This window comes from Moschus berezovskii, chromosome 7 (genome assembly GCF_049115385.1).
Source record: "Moschus berezovskii isolate FMDL1 chromosome 7, NW_MosBer_1.0, whole genome shotgun sequence".
Classification (NCBI taxonomy): domain Eukaryota; kingdom Metazoa; phylum Chordata; class Mammalia; order Artiodactyla; family Moschidae; genus Moschus; species Moschus berezovskii.
This window is the reverse complement of record NC_142466.1, coordinates 107,264,433-107,281,314: the sequence shown is the minus strand read 5'-3', so window position 1 is coordinate 107,281,314 and position 16,882 is coordinate 107,264,433. Positions and strand designations below refer to the sequence as shown.

The 16,882-nt window shown below is 41.2% G+C and overlaps 1 protein-coding gene across 1 annotated transcript in view; it reads left to right on the top strand.

The window, feature by feature from the left end:
* Positions 1 to 16,882, top strand: part of SVEP1 (sushi, von Willebrand factor type A, EGF and pentraxin domain containing 1) — a 204,172-nt gene that overhangs the window by 109,225 nt on the left and 78,065 nt on the right. Inside the window, exons 15-18 of the mRNA XM_055427567.2 lie at positions 1,077 to 1,241; positions 2,249 to 2,482; positions 4,617 to 4,778; positions 6,046 to 6,207. Of these exons, the coding sequence (XP_055283542.2) occupies positions 1,077 to 1,241; positions 2,249 to 2,482; positions 4,617 to 4,778; positions 6,046 to 6,207 (723 nt within the window). The remainder of the gene's footprint in view (positions 1 to 1,076; positions 1,242 to 2,248; positions 2,483 to 4,616; positions 4,779 to 6,045; positions 6,208 to 16,882) is intronic.

The following is a 16,882-nucleotide window of genomic DNA, read 5'->3' as shown; positions in this document are numbered from 1 at the left end:
GCTCAGTTATTCCACAGACCTACAAGGTAGGAATAATGAGCTCCATGTAGACATAAAGAAACTGAGATTCAGAGTAATGAAAGTAGCTTGATTAAGATTGTACAGCCATACATCATTTATCAAGAAGTTACAATCTGAATCCATGCAGTTGATCACAATGATATGGAAGGCATCTAAAGAAACACATACAACCATGCTACTCACTCCAGTATTCATGGGCTTCCCTGGTGGCTCAGATGGTGAAGAATCTGCCTGCATTGTGGGAGACCTGGGTTTGATCCCTGGGTTGGGAAGATCCTCTGGAGGAGGGCATGGCAATCCACTCCAGTATTTTTGCCTGGAGAATTCTGTGAACAGAAGAGTCTGGCAGGCTGCAATCCCTAGAGTCGCAAAGAGTCTGCCATGACTGAGTGACTAAGCACAGCATGGTATGCTGCCTCCAGCAGTTTCTTAAGTGTGTAAATATTTAACTCATATGCTGCCCTCAGAAACTAGTATAGCTATAAAAAAAGATATTAAACTATTTGACACAGAAATATTATAATATATTGTTGAGAAAATTTGAACAGTGATTAGCAAATAATATACACATAGTATTATCTTTGTTATTATCTTTATAAAAGTATAGTATGTTTATATTTAAAATATGCAGATATGCAAATATCTTGAATAATCTTCACAAAGGGAAATCTGTTTATGCACATTCCATTTATGACACTGATATTAAAAAAGACAAGAATGGAACAAATCCTGAAGGGAAATAGAAATTGATTAAAATCTATACCCGTCTCCCATTTCCTCTAAACCTATGATAATTAATTATTAGGCCAAAGATAGAATGGTTTAAATGCCTACATAGCTCTATAAAGACTTTTCCTTGTTCATTGCTAATCTCAATTTACTATGAAGTGCCCAAGACTACAGTATAAAATTACAGGCAAAACTTTATATGTAGAATATTATGGGCAATTTAAATAGTGATCAAAGACAACATAATTTGTGGCTTAACATTAGACCCTAAAGGCTGATAAAGATGCAACTCTACAATCTTTTGTTTCTCTACCCCAACTTTTCAGGACCTGGTGGCTGGGGTACAGCCAACAGGCTGGATTACTCTTACGATGACTTCCAGGACACAGTGCGAGAAACACCCACGGGTGCTGGCAAAGCCAGATCTTCACGGATTGAAAGAAGTGCCCCATTATCCGACCACAAAATTCGGTTAATTTTTAACATCACAGGTAAGAATAGATTGTCTGTTTGAAAAGTTAATAGGAAATTTTTGGTTGGAATTTTTGGTTTGGAATCTATTTTCAAACTTTCTATGTGTTGTCATTATTAGAAAATTACCCTGAAACTGTATATTAGGGCAAGCACAATCACCTGTTCTGTTATTTTTCATAATATCACAGATATATTTTATGATTCTCATAGCAACAAGCCCCCGGCTTCAAACTCATCTTGACATGTTGAACTTAGGCATGTTTTTAAAAAGTGAGAGTTAGCAGGAACTGAACATGTAATCATTAAGAACTCTACAAAATGTGATGTAGACCCAGCACAGAAGAGAAGGATTAAAACAAAACATGTTGTTCTTAATATTCACCATGCACTAGCTATTAGCTACTATTCAATTTGTGTATATCTTTCCTGGAATGTTTCTTTAATTGTGATTAAAAAGTCACATAAAACATACTATTTTAACCATATTTAACTGTACGATTCAGTGGCATTAAATACATTCGTCATCTCCCACCATCACCTATTTCCTGGATTTTTCACTTTCCTAAACTGAAACTCTGTCACCATTCAACACTAAGTCCCCATTCCAGCTCCCCACCCCCGACCTGACCCAGGATCTACTACTAGTGTCCTTTCTGACTTTGAATTTGACTATTCTAGGTCCCTTGTATAAGTGGAATCAAACGGTATTTGTCTAGCTCAGACAGTAAAGCGTCCGCTTACAATGCGGGAGACCCAGGTTCGATCCCTGGGTTGGGGAGATCCACTGGAGAAGGAAATGGCAACCCACTCCAGTATTCATGCCTGGAAAATCCCAGGGACCAAGGAGCCTGGTAGGCTACAGTCCATGGGGTCACAAAGAGTCGGACACGACTGAGCTATTTCACTGTATATTGGAATGCGTTTTTAAAGTTAATATATATCATTTTTTGGGGGTAAAAACTCACTCCAAATGGTTTGCTGCAACACGGTGTGTGTGTTATGTTTTCTTTTGTTTTCATCTCAGCTAGTGTGCCATTGCCCGATGAAAGGAACGATACCCTTGAATTGGAAAATCAGCAGCGACTCATTAAGACGTTGGAAACTATCACAAATCGGCTGAAAAGGACCCTTACTAAAGAGCCCATGTATTCCTTTCAGCTTGCCTCTGAAATGCTTGTAGCTGACAGCAATTCCTTAGAAACAGAAAAGGCTTTCCTCTTCTGCAGACCGGGCTCCGTGTTGAGAGGCCGAATGTGTGGTAAGATTTCTTGTTGCCTCCGAAAATATTTGGTGCCTATTGGGTCAAATGACACAGCATGATCCTGCAACTGTAAAGGGGTATTGTCATGAAACCTACATTTTGTTATTTTTTGTCTCAAAAGTCTAGATAACCACTGTTGGTCAGGATAAGATTACTTTAGGTAAGGGACTCAAATCTTAGTTTTATTTATAGATCTTTAGACCTCACAACTTTCAGCAGCAACTCCAGTGACAAAAACTAAAACTTCTCTGACCACCTCTGTGTGGTGACTGAGACCCTGCCTTGTTTAATCCTCTTTAGCTACTGTATGAGGTACCATTATTATTAAGTACATTTTATAAATGAGAAAACCGAAGCCAAAAGGCTAAGAACTTAGTCTTTAAGACAATAAGTGATTCAGCTGATACACCCACCCAGGCAGCCAACACAAAATTCACATAGCATAAAGTGAATCATTTTGAAGTGTGCTGCTGCTGCTGCTGCTGCTAAGTCACTTCAGTCGTGTCCGACTCTGTGCGACCCCATAGACGGAAGCCCACCAGGCTTCCCCCGTCCCTGGGATTCTCCAGGCAAGAACACTGGAGTGGGTTGCCATTTCCTTCTTCAATGTGTGAAAGTGAAAAGTGAAAGTGAAATCGCTCAGTCGTGTCCGATCCTTAGCGACCCCACGGACTGCAGCCTACCAGGCTCCTCCATCCATGGGATTTTTCTAGGCAAGAGTACTGGAGTGGCTTGCCATTGCCTTCTCCCTTTGAAGTGTGCAGTTTAGTGGTATTTAGTATAGTCACAGTGACATTCAACCATCACCTCTATCACAGTTCCAAAACATTTTCATCACCCCCAAAGGAGACCCCAGACCCATTAAAGTGCCAGTCCCCGTTCTCCCTCTCCTCCCCCCCAATCCCTTAGCTTTTACTCTGACTCTAGACTGTCACAATCTAAGTCAATTCCAGTCCCTTTGCTAAGTCAGTCATCATTTATAGATAGCAGAGTCTCCTCCAAGCAAAATTTATGTGCTCAAACAGAACCAAATGACATGAGGCTTCTGTTAATCTCTCTATAGTGTGGGATATTGTGTCCTGGTCAGAAAACCTTCATCAACAGTTATCATTGCTATTCCCAGAGCTCAGCTAGGTTTTTCACACTGGAATAAACCCAGTTCATCAAAAAAACATTAATATTGTCATTCTGAGCCTCCTCTTGTTTCTTTCTCAACTTGTGAGTAAAAATCCGGAATTGCCTTGGCCAGCTTTTTGCATTTCTCAGTGTGATATTTCTCAGACTACCTGTGTCAGCATCCCCTGAAGTGCTTGTCAAATTGCAGCTTGATTCAGGTCCCAATCCACAGGGGATGCCTCCTGACCCTTTGGGGTCAGGTCCTTGGAATCTGAAATTTTAGTAAGTTGCCTGCTAATTCTTTCACACATTAACACCTCAGAATCACCCAAGTGATTCTTTCAGGTGTTCCCTCTGTAAGAATGCTAACTTTGATAGCAACTTCTCAGGGAATTTAATATCCCACTTTGATTTCAGAAATTCTGCACTCCAAGCCTGCCAAAATAGTAGACCAAATCTCCGGGGAAGGAAGGTTTTGAAACTGGCCAGTTTCCACGGGGTCTTTGGGTCTGAGGATGCCTCAGACTTGCACTTGGCTTCAGTGCAAGCAGAGAGAGGGGTCGACTTAACTCATTTGTTCTAAGCTCACCGCCTTTGTCTGTCTTTATTTCTAGAAGTGATGCTATAATGGACAGTTCATAGGGAAACCATTCAGAAGAAAGTGAAGAAACCATTTTTAATATCTCAAAGCCCCAAATTAACTGCTTTATTCTTTTCTTCCATTAGCTGTGTGTTTCCAGAATGATCTGGTTTATGCTTTAACCCACACTTCAAAGCCCCCATCCTATAAGCTGTAAGCTTGGTCAGTTAAGAATTTGCATTTTCTCAAAAAAAACACAAAATCTGTTTGTTGGTTTAGAGGACTACATTTATGGAAGGTTTATCTTGTGAGTAAACCTCTGACAGTAAAATTTAACTCATAAACAATAGTAGCTGGAAGCAGGCTTTATAGTCTCATACCTAGGGGAAAAAAGTATGTTCCATACAATATTCAGTGTTTCCTGCTTGTTTTCAGTCAACTGCCCTTTGGGAACCTACTATTCCCTGGAGCATTCTGTCTGTGAGAGTTGCTTGATGGGCTCCTATCAAGATGAAGAAGGGCAGCTTGAGTGCAAACCCTGTCCGACTGGGACTTACACTGAATATCTCCATTCAAGGAGCAGCTCGGAATGCAAAGGTAGATGCTTAGACCAGAAGCCTGAATTTTATTTCCACTAGGAAATCTCGCTAGCAAATAGGGTGAAATACGAGCATTACCAAAAGCAATTTCATTAACTGATTTTTTTCTTTGTTTCCGTTATAAGCTATTACTTGAATGTTTTCCTCACTTCGAGAAGTCCATTTATCTTAGTTTTGGAACAGCCCGTTGCTGTCTAAATCAGACTCCACTGTCGAGAACTTTAGTCTGTTTTCATCAATTAATTCCATGTGTTTTAGTGCATCTTACATTAGCTGGTAGAGGGGACTTTCATGACTCTTAGCAGGCACTGGGCTGCTTTTTGTTTGAATAATGTTTGATATGATATTAACTCCATTTACTTGGAAATGAATAACTGAAGACCCCTATGCACATATTCTTGCTACTAAAGTATCCAGTGTTTCCAAAATATTGTTACTGTTGTTCTCAGTGACCATTCCTGATGGAAGCATTCTCTTTCACGTTATGGTTAAGATGCATCTAAAAGAGGGAATGGCAGGGTTGTTCCTCCTTGCCTGTTGTTGCCAGTGCAGTGGTGGTCGCTTCATGACACATGTAAGCTTGAGAGCAGTGTTGGGTGACTGCAAATGCACTGAAAATGTTGGCAATGCTGAAAGGGAGATTAATCTGGAGGGAAAGGGCAGAAGGAGAGGACAGTGGGCACTGGGAGTTGAGAAATCTGGCCCGAGGCCCACTCTACTACAAAACCATCGCTATGCATTTTGGAAACCTCTCTGGGCCTGGTGCTAAGACTATTCGTACTTCCTCCTCTGCCAACCCTCAAATGAAATGGTGTCTGTAAGCACGAGGAGGTAAGAGGGCCAGTTCTTATTTAGGGTGAAAATGGTGCCACCATAGTTGCAAGACGAAAGCCCAGTTGTGGGTTCTGTTTCTGTCCCTCCAGAGAACAGTGTACAAGATGGGAACTTGTACAAGAGCAAGTTTCCCTGTAACAGCTGGACCTTGTCAGATGCAGATTTCTAACTTCACCCCAAAACTATTTATCGACACTTTCTATGTGTCCCACACCATGCTAGGTCATAATAGAAGGATCTGGAAATGAGCCTGTAACTTATTAGTATTCAGAAGTATGAAGAATCTAAAAGATAATGTGTCTGCTGGGAGTTCTTTGTGACGCTCATTTTATCCTAAATTAATCAAAATATGGAAAACCCTATTGTCTCACAATGCTACTTTTGTACAGTTGATGTCATTATTATTAACCATATTACATTTTTCATTTTAGCTCAATGTAAACAAGGCACCTACTCATCAAGTGGGCTTGAAACATGCGAATCGTGTCCACTGGGCAGCTATCAGCCAGCATTTGGTTCCCGGGGGTGCCTCTTATGTCCAGAAAACACTTCAACTGTGAAGAGAGGAGCCGTGGCTATTTCTGCTTGTGGAGGTTATGTCTTACACATTGCTTTTTTTTTCCCCCAAGCCTGTGCTAGGTTCTCTGCATGGAAGAGTGGAATCTTGTTAGCAGAGCCATATGTCTGCTATATGCAAAGAATGTAAATAACTCTCTCTTCATAGAGTGTTTCCTTATATTCAGCCAGTCGGTACTTAAGTGTAAACACCCGTAATATAAACACCATCCTGGTACTGTTAGGGACACACAAGAAGCACATGGTCCCAGCCCTCAACACTAGTAACCATGTGACCACATGGTATGAGAGAAATACTTGTCAACCAGGAACTTAGATTTTTCATGTTTAAAATGAGGTCTGGTCTTATGTTCCTTGAAACTCGAAAAATACATCCTTTGGGTTGTAACCTTTGTTCCCTACAGTTTGAAGATTTTCACGAGTGGTTATCCACTCTGGCTGCCTACTAGAATCATTGCACGTTCATATCAGTATTGTAGCCACATATTGGCTAGAGACATGTTAGTACATCTTTTGTTACCTGAACATTATTGACCAGAATGTTTCAGTATTCACCTACATAACAGATCACTGGGCCACGGGTGTTAATTTCTGCAAACAATGCCCCAGTCAGTAGCACGTTAAAAATACTGAAACCCAGTCTCCACCCCCCAGGGAATTCTGGTGTAAGTTCACTGGTTTTCTTCTGAAGATCCCCCTTCTCCCCGTGTTGTTGTTTAGTTGCTCAGTCACGTCTGACTCTTCTGTGGCCCCATGGACTGTAGCCCACCAGCCTCCTCTGTCCTTGGGATTCTCCAGGCAAGAATACTGGAGTGGGTAGCCATTTCCTTCTCCAGGAGATCTTCCCTACTGAGGGATCGAACCCATGTCTCCCTCATTGCAGGTGGATTCTTTACCACTGAGCCACAAGGGAAACCCAAAGTTCCCCCAGGTGATTCTAAAATACGACTAATTTTTGGTTCTCTAGTGTCACCATGGAGGGTTTGTTGAAACATGGATTCCTGGGGCCACCCCAGAGTTTTTAATTCAACAGATCTGGTAAAGGCCTTGAGAATTTGCATTTCTAACTAGTTCTCAGGCTTCCCTGATAGCACAGTTGGTAAAGAATCTGTCTGCAGTGCAGGAGACCCTGGTTCAATTCCTGGGTTGGAAAGAACCACTGGAGAAAGGATAGGCTACCCACTCCAGTATTCTTGGGCTTCCCTTGTGGCTCAGCTGGTAAAGAATCTGCCTGCAATGCAGGAGACCTGGGTTCAGTCCCTGGGTTGGGAAGATCCCCTGGAGAAGGGAAAGGCTGCCCATTCCAGTATTCTAGCCTGGAGAATTCCATGGACTGTATAGTCCATGGGGTTGCAAAGAGTTGGACGTTCTCAGGTAATGCTAATTCTGCTTGGTCCAGGGACCCCACATTGGGGAACCACTGGTTAAATAGAAATATGAAGATTACAGTTTCAATTTCAAATAGTTCTAACATCCTTACCAGGTACAGCTTTCCAGCAGTGTAAAATCTGGAAGACAGAAACAAAAGTAAAAGATGAAAACTTAGAATGACAGTGGGACTCCATCTGACAAATCACTGTCAGCCTACTGCTAAAAACTAAAAAAAAAAAAAAGCAAAAACCTGCAGTGACGTTGCAAATTCAGTGGAACTTTGCAAAAAAATAAAAAGTTGTTGACCTCTGTCTCTTACACCACTGGGAACAGAACAAGCATGACTGGCGAAAAATGACTTTTTAAAAAAATTGTGTGTCCTACCCATTCTGTATACCCTTATTGAAAAACCCAAGGCCTATGGCAATTTGGACTTCCCAGGTGGCACTAGTGATAAAGAACCCACCAGCCAATGCAGGTAGACTTCAGAGACACGAGTTTGATCCCTGGATGGGGAAGATCTCCTGGAGAAAAGAATGGCAACCCACTCCAGTATTGAAGCCTGGCAGTCTGCAGTCCATGGGGTCACACAGAGTCGGACACGACTGAAATGACTTAACATGTATGCATGACAATCTGAAAGTTTAAAAACTTCTCTTGTTGAATGAGTGATGTTTTAATAAGCCAGTCTGGTGGTTCCTGATTTCCCCAAGCTACACACACATATATACATCTGTATCCAGTTAGAGACTGAGATTCCTGGAAAATAAATACTTAGGATGTTTTGAGTGTAGATGTGGGGAGAGGGAAGGGGATGTCCAGCATTGCGTTCTTGGAGTTATAGTCCCTGTAAGTTAAGTGCTGCCCTAAATATATGTTTTATATGCTGCATGTGTTTGAATCTCAGAACCAGAATCACAGTAGATGAAAGCCTCTTAGCCATGAGGAACTGGGCAAGTAGTGTTCATCAACCTAATGCTTCACTGAAGAAATGAGAAGAAAGGTTAGCTCGGAACTACTTTAAACTCATAAACCATGTGTGTTGTGTAATACCAGCTGTGGATTTTTTTTTAATTAAAAGTCAAACAAAACCTCACATTATGGTTGAAAGAGATCTACCAAAGACTCTCTTATTTTGTCAGCATACAGTCTAACTTTGCAAGAAAGTCTGCAGGAAAAGTAAGTCTTCTTTCTTTCCCCTCCTTCCTCCCTCCAACTGCAAAGCCAACTAGGATTTTTACAGTGAAATAAGTTCATATTTGACAATTTTTTCCTTTAAGTTTCCAAATAAGCCTTGAGGTTTTCTAATACCAAATTGCCGCAATTAAGAAACTGTAATTCCCAGAAAATCTTTAAACTTCTGGTAACTGCTCTATTTCTAATGTTCCCAGCATATGTTTAACCACATTCTACTTGTCGTGAGTGGAAAAATCAGTAGTAATTGGTAATGACACTTTCCCCTGTGGTGCTGGATAAGCACCATTTTGTTTTTACTTTACATTTAAGCGTGTGTGAGTTCTAGAATAGTCCCTCATATATATTTCTGTAGTTTTCAATCAAGCCCCTTTCTCTCCCCACCCCTTCTTTCTCTCCTGTTCCTCTTTTCTCTTTCTTTCTACACTGGTTTATTTTTGTAGGCATGTTGTACAGTTTACCTTACTTTTTGCTGATGTATCAGCCTTTAAACTTAAAATATGCTACTGGATATCAGTGGAGAAATAACTCCAGAATGAATGAAGGGATGGAGCCAAAGCAAAAACAACACCCAGTTGTGGTTGGGACTGGTGATAGAACCAAGGTTCAATGCTGTAAAGAGCAATATTGTGTAGAAACCTGGAATCTTAGGTCCATGAATCAAGGAAAATTGGAAGTGGTCAAACAGGAGACGGCAAAAGTGAACATCAACATTCTAGGAATCAGCAAACTAAGATGGACTGGAATGGGTGAATTTAACTCAGATGACCATTATATCTACTACTGTGGGCAGGAATCCCTTAGAAGAAATGGAGTAGCCAGCATAGTCAACACTAGAGTCTGATATGTGGTTATTTGATGAAGTCTCAAAAACGACAGAATGACCTCTGTCCGTTTCCAAGGCAAACCATTCAGTATCACGGTAATCCAAGTCTATGCCCCGACCAGTAACACTGAAGAAGCAGAAGTTGAACGGTTCTATGAAGACCTACAAGACCTTCTAGAACTAACACCCAAGAAAGATGTCCTTTTCATTATAGGGGACTGGAAGGCAAAAGTAGGAAGTCAAGAAACACCTGGAGTAACAGGCAAATTTGGCCCTGGGGTACAGAATGAAGCAGGGCAAAGGCTAATACAGTTCTGCCAAGAGAACGCACTGGTCATAGCAAACACCCTCTTCCAACAACACAAGAGAAGACTCTACATATGGACATCACCAGATGGTCAACACCAAAATCAGATTGATTATATTCTTTGAAGCCAAAGATGGAGAAACTTTATACAGTCAGCCAAAACAAGACTGGGAGCTGACTGTGGCTCAGATCATGAACTCTTTATTGCCAAATGCAGACTGAAATTGAAGAAAGTGGGGAAAACCACTAGACCATTCAGGTATAACCTAAATAAAATCCCTTCTGATTATACAGTGGAAGTGAGAAATAGATTTAAGGGACTAGATCTGATAGATAGAGTGCCTGATGAACTCTGGATGGAGGTTCGTGACATTGTACAGGAGACAGGGACCAAGACCATCCACATGGAAAAGAAATGCAAAAAAGCAAAATGGCTGTCTGAGGAAGCCTTACAAATAGCTGTGAAAAGAAGGGACGTGAAAAGCAGAGGAGTAAAGGAAAGATATACCCATTTGAATGCAGAGTTCTAAAGAATAGTAAGGAGAGATAAGAAAGCCTTCCTCAGTGATCAATGCGAAGATATAGAGGAAAACAATAGAATGGGAAAGCCTAGAGATCTCTTCAAGAAAATTAGAGATACCAAGGGAATATTTCATGCAAAGATGGGCTCGATAAAGGACAGAAATGGTATGGACCTAACAGAAGCAGATGTTAAGAAGAGGTGGCAAGAATACACAGAAGAACTGTACAAAAAAGATCTTCACGACCGAGTTGATCACGATGGTGTGATCACTCACACTCACCTAGAGCCAGACATCCTGGAATATGAAGCCAAGTGGGCTTTAGAGAGCATCACTACAAACAAAGCTAGTGGAGGTGATGGAATTCCAGTTGAGCTCTTTCAAATCCTAAAAGATGATGCTGTGAAAGTGCTTCACTCAAAATGTCATCAAATTTGGAAAACTCAGCAGTGGCCACAGGACTGGAAAAGGTCAGTCTTCATTCCAATCCCAAAGAAAGGCAATGCCAAAGAATGCTCAAACTACCGCACAATTGCACTCATCTCACACGCTAGTAAAGTCATGCTCAAAATTCTCCAAGCCAGGCTTCAGCAATACGTGAACCGTGAACTTCAGATGTTCAAGCTGCTTTTAGAAAAGGCAGAGGCACCAGAGATCAAATTGCCAACATCCGCTGGATCATCAAGAAAGCAAGAGAGTTCCAGAAAAACATCTATTTCTGCTTCATTGACTATGCCAAAGCCTTTGACTGTGTGGATCACAATAAACTGTGGAAAATTCTGAAAGAGATGGGAATACCAGAACACCTGACCTGCCTCTTGAGAAACCTGTATGCAGGTCAGGAAGCAACAGTTAGAACTGGACATGGAACAACAAACTGGTTCCAAATAGGAAAAGGAGTACATCAAGGCTGTATATGGTCACCCTGCTTATTTAACTTATATGCAGAGTACATCATGAGGAATGCTGGGCTGGAAGAAGCACAAGCTGGAGTCAAGACTGCCAGGAGAAATATCAGTAACCTCAGATATGAAGATGATACCACCCTTATGGCAGAAAGTGAAGACGATCTAAAGGGCCTCTTGATGAAAGTGAAAGAGGAGAGTGAAACATATATATTATCATATGTGAAGCAAATCACCAGTCCAGGTTCAACGCATGATACAGGATGCTCGGGGCTGCTGGTGCATGGGGATGACCCAGAGGGAGGATAAGCAGAGGAGGGAGGTGGGAGGGGGGTTCAGGAAGGGGAACTCATGTACACCCGGGGCAGATTCATGTCAATATATGGCAAAACCAACCAATATAATAAAAAAAAAAAAAAAGTTGGCTTAAAGCTCAACATTCAGAAAACTAAGATCATGGCATCTGGTCCCATGACTTCATGGAAAATAGATGGGGAAACAGTGGAAATAGTGGCTGAATTTATTTTTCTGGGCTCCAAAATCACTGCAGATGGTGATTGCAGCCATGAAATTAAAAGATTCTTACTCCTTGGAAGGAAAATTATGACCAACCTAGATAGCATATTAAAAAGCAGAGACATCACTTTGTCAGCAAAGGTCCATCTAGTCAAGGCTATGATTTTTCCAGCAGTCATGTATGGATGTGAGAGTTGGACCATAAAGAAGGATACATGCTGAAGAATTGATGCTTTCAAGCCCTGGTGCTGGAGAAGACTCTTGAGAGTCCCTTGGACTGCAAGGAGATCCAAGCAGTCCATTCTAAAGGAGATCAGTCCTGGGTGTTCATTGGAAGGACTGATGTTGAAGCTGAAACTCCAGTACTTTGGCCACCTGATGCGAAAAGCTGACTCATTTGAAAAGACCCCGATTCCGGGAAAGATTGAGGGCAGGAGGAGAAGGGGACGACAGAGGATGAGATGGTTGGATGGCATCACCCACTCAATGGAGGTGGGTTTGGGTGGACTCCGGGAGTTGGTGATGGACAGGGAGGCCTGGCGTGCTGCGGTTCATGGGGCCACAACGAGTCGGACACGACTGAGCGACTGAACTGAAGTTAAAATATCATTAATAAATATAGCGATTATATTTAAGTATATTACTATGTTGCACTTCCCAGGTGCCTCAGTGGTCAAGAATCTGCCTGCAATGCAGGAGACATAGCTTCAATCCCTGGGTCAGGAAGATCCCCTGGAGAATGAAATGGCAACCCACTCCAGTATCTTGTGGTTACAAAAAGTGTCAGTCACAACTTAGCTACTAAAGAAGAACAAATATAACTATGTTAGTATAATGTAATATTCTTTATACATTTCATCTATTATCATGTATTAGGATATTAAGCAGTCTTGAGTCCTTGGTTAACAGTCTTGAGTCCTTGGTTAATAGTCTTGAGTCTTGGTTAGAAGAATCTGCAGCTTTTCAGTTTTTTAAAAATAATTTTTACCAAAATCATAAGTCCCACAAATGGGTTTTGTTCATGGTGTTGTTTACATATGATACCAATAGAAGGAAAGATTATATGTGGAACAAGAAAACAACACTTCTTACCTTGCCCCTCTAGGATGAAGTTCAAAGGAGGCTTAGAATGAGAGGCTTGACTTCTGTCTTTGTCATCAGAAACCAGGGTCTCCAAGACTGTATTTTTCCCTTTATACCATCAGGGGACAGGCATATGGGGTTCATTTTTCCCTGTTCATTTCAATGTTCTATTTTTAATTCTGTTTTTATATCACTTTTGGCATATTTAAATATTTTTTCTCCTTCTCTACAATAAAAGAGGTGAGATGGGTTTTGTTTCATTTTTCTTGACTTAGAAACCATGGTTTCTTTGTCCAAGATTTAAATCAAAAACTTTCTCCCCTCTTTCCTATGATGTGAATCCATTGGGAACTGTGTCATGTATGTGTCGCGTCTGTGCATTTAATACTGTAGTAGATAGTGCTATTATTATGTATACGTGTATGTTATACATTCATATGTTGTATGAGCGCGTGCTAAGTCACTTTAGTCGTGTCTGACTCTTTGCAACCCTGTGCACTGCAGCCTGCCTGGTTCCTCTGTCCATGGGAGTCTCCAGGCACGAACACTGGAGAGGGCGGCCACATCCTCCTCCAGGTGATCCTCCCTGCCCAGGGATTGAACCGCATCTCTTACATCTCCTGCATTGGCAGGCGGGTTCTTTACCACTAGCGCCACATGTGTGCATGTGTATGTACTAACTACATATATAAATTATATATTAAATGCTGATTATCCACTCTTGGAAAGTACGTTTGTGATGACAACTGTTTGCCCTTGGAAAGTAATTTAAACTCATTTCCACGTGAAAGTTTCTTTTGCACTTTCTGGGTCAAAAAGCAACAAACAGACATCACAGTACTATGCTGTTTTGAGATGCCAACTGGCTTAAGATTTTTTATCTTAAGATTTTATTATTATTATGTCTTAGTATAATTGTTGACTATTATAGTATAATTATGTACTACAGCTGACAGTATAATTCTGTCAGGTTTTAGGGCACAGTCTTTTTTTCTTTTTAATAGTGAGGTTGTACTGAAAAAATTACATGAAAAAAGTAGTTTAATTCGCTATAGTATCTTGAGTTTTACAGGCAGCATTTATATTTCTACCATATGATACACATTCATAGATATCTTTTCAAACAGAAAATTTATACTTTTATCAGTGGAAGATTTATGCTTTCAGTTAACTGTTAATAATTAGCTTTTTGGAAAGTATTAATACCTTTTCTAAATAGGCAGTCATTTTTGGAAATTTGAGAATCAGGAAACCTATTATAAACTCCAATAATGGCCAAAAATGAAGAGGAACTAAAAAGCCTCTTGATGAAAGTGAAAGAGGAGAGTGAAAAGGTTGGCTTGAAGCTCAACATTCAGAAAACAAAGATCATGGCATCTGGTCCCATCACTTCATGGGAAATAGATGGGGAAACAGTGGAAACAGTGTCAGACTTTATTTTGGGGGGCTCCAAAATCACTGCAGGTGCTGATTGCAGTCATGAAATTAAAAGACGCTTACTCCTTGGAAGGAAAGTTATGACCAACCTTGATAGTATATTAAAAAGCAGAGACATTACTTTGCCAACCAAGGTCCGTCTAGTCAAGGCTATGGTTTTTCCAGTGGTCATGTATGGATGTGAGAGTTGGACTGTGAAGAAAGCTGAGTACAGAAGAATTGATGCTTTTGAACTGTGGTGCTGGAGAAGACTCTTGAGAGTCCCTTGGACTGCAAGGAGGTCCAACCAGTCCATTCTGAAGGAGATCAATCCTGGGTGTTCATTGCAAGGACTGATGCTAAAGCTGAAACTTCAATACTTTGGCCACCTCATGCGACGAGTTGACTCACTGGAAAAGACTCTGATGCTGGGAAGGATTGGGGGTGGGAGGAGAAGGGGACGACAGAGAATGAGATGGCTGGATGGCATCACCAACTCGATGGACATAAGTTTGGGTGAACTCCGGGAGTTGGTGATGGACAGGGAGGCCTGGCGTGCTGTGATTCATGGGGTCGCAAAGAGTCGGACACGACTGAGCGACTGAACTGAACTGAGAAGTTTAGTTATCTCTAGTAACAGAGTAGATATTTTATTCTTGGTTAGACAAAGATACTTAGAGTTTAAAACTTTTCTTGAATGTGGCAAATGTAGCCACCAGAATTTTTTTTTCTAAATATGCATTAATATCTGTGTTATCTTCTGCCATCTCTTGATTCAACTCCTGAGTTTTGTCAGTTGGGTACGTAAAAGAGATCTTTTGCAAAAGATTTGGCTGGCTGTTTTTGCTTAAGAAGTTTGATCTAAGCATTCTGAGATTATGACAGATGTGTTGTCATTTATTTAATGTTTATTGTCCTACTGATAAAAGGATGCCACCACCTGGAGTATCCTGCTTTCTTGAGCCTCAAGTGTATCTCTAAATCTTTCAGCCTCTTTGGTAATTATTTCTGCTAAACTATTTTTTATCATCAAGAATCTAAGACCTAAAGGGTAAGTATGCTGATACACTGAGTAGCTGTTTCCCTGTGTTCTATCTTCCATGCCTAATTTTGTACCGTTCCGTTCCGTCCCTCAGTCGTGTCCGACTCTTTGCGACCCCGTGGACTGTAGCCTACGAGGCTTCTCCGTCCATGGGATTCTCCAGGCAAGAATACTGGAGTGGGTTACCGTTTCCTTCTCCAGGGGATCTTCCCGACCCAGGGATCGAACTCGGGTCTCCCACATTGGAGGCAGACGCTTTAACCTCTGAGCCACCAGGGAAGCCCAATTTTGTACAGATAGGTCTTAATAGTTATAGTAGTTTTCTCAGCTTGTAATGACTTTCAGGCTCACCCAAATGACTCCAGTTCACACACTCCACCTGAATTTGTCTTTGGATCATTCTCTAAAACCCCAACCCACATATTTAGTCATGGATAATCTACCTCACTGCCCCTCTGCCAAATGTAACCAAAATTTATTGAAGAAAATCCATGTTATATTTGGAGCTCTTTTCCTTTTAATTTAATTTATTTATCGAATTATTTTTTGGCTGTGCTGGGGCTTTGTTGCTTCTCTGGGCTTTTCTCTAGTTGCAGCAAACAGGGACTGTTCTCTAGTTGTGATGCTTGGGCTTCTCATCGCAGTGTCTTCTCTTGTTGCAGAGCATAGGCTCTAGGGCGCATGGGCTTCAGTAGTTGTGGCTCCTGGGCTGTAGAGCACTGTCTTAATAAATATGGTGCATGGGCTTAGTTGCTCTGTGGCTTGTGGGATTGTCCCAAACCAGTGATCAAACTCCTATCTCCTACATTGGTAGGCAGATTCTCTACCACTGAGCCACCAGGGAAGCCCGGGGCTCTTTTCTCATATTCCACCAAATATTGGCAAGAGAATTTCACACTTGGTTAAATGACGATATTCAACTGCATGTAGTATATGAAAAGCATTTTAAACACAAAATAACATTAAAAGGTTTAAAAATAGATGACCCCCCAATACATGGAAGAAGCACAAGTTGAATCAAGATTGCCGGGAGAAATATCAATAACCTCAGAAATGCAGATGACACCACCCTTATGGCAGAAAGTGAAGAGGAACTAAAAAGCCTCTTGATGAAAGTGAAAGAGGAGAGTGAAAAGGTTGGCTTGAAGCTCAACAATCAGAAAACAAAGATCATGGCATCTGGTCCCATCACTTCATGGGAAATAGATGGGGAAACAGTGGAAACAGTGTCAGACTTTATTTTTTTGGGCTCCAAAATCACTGCAGATGCTGATTGCAGTCATGAAATTAAGACACTTGCTCCTTGGAAGGCAAGTTATGACCAACCTAGATAGTATATTTAAAAGCAGAGTCATTACTTTGCCAACCAAGGTCCGTCTAGTCAAGGCTATGGTTTTTCCAGTGGTCATGTATGGATGTGAGAGTTGGACTGTGAAGAAAGCTGAGCACCGAAGAATTGATGCTTTTGAACTGTGGTGCTAGAGAAGACTCTTGAGAGTCCCTTGGACTGC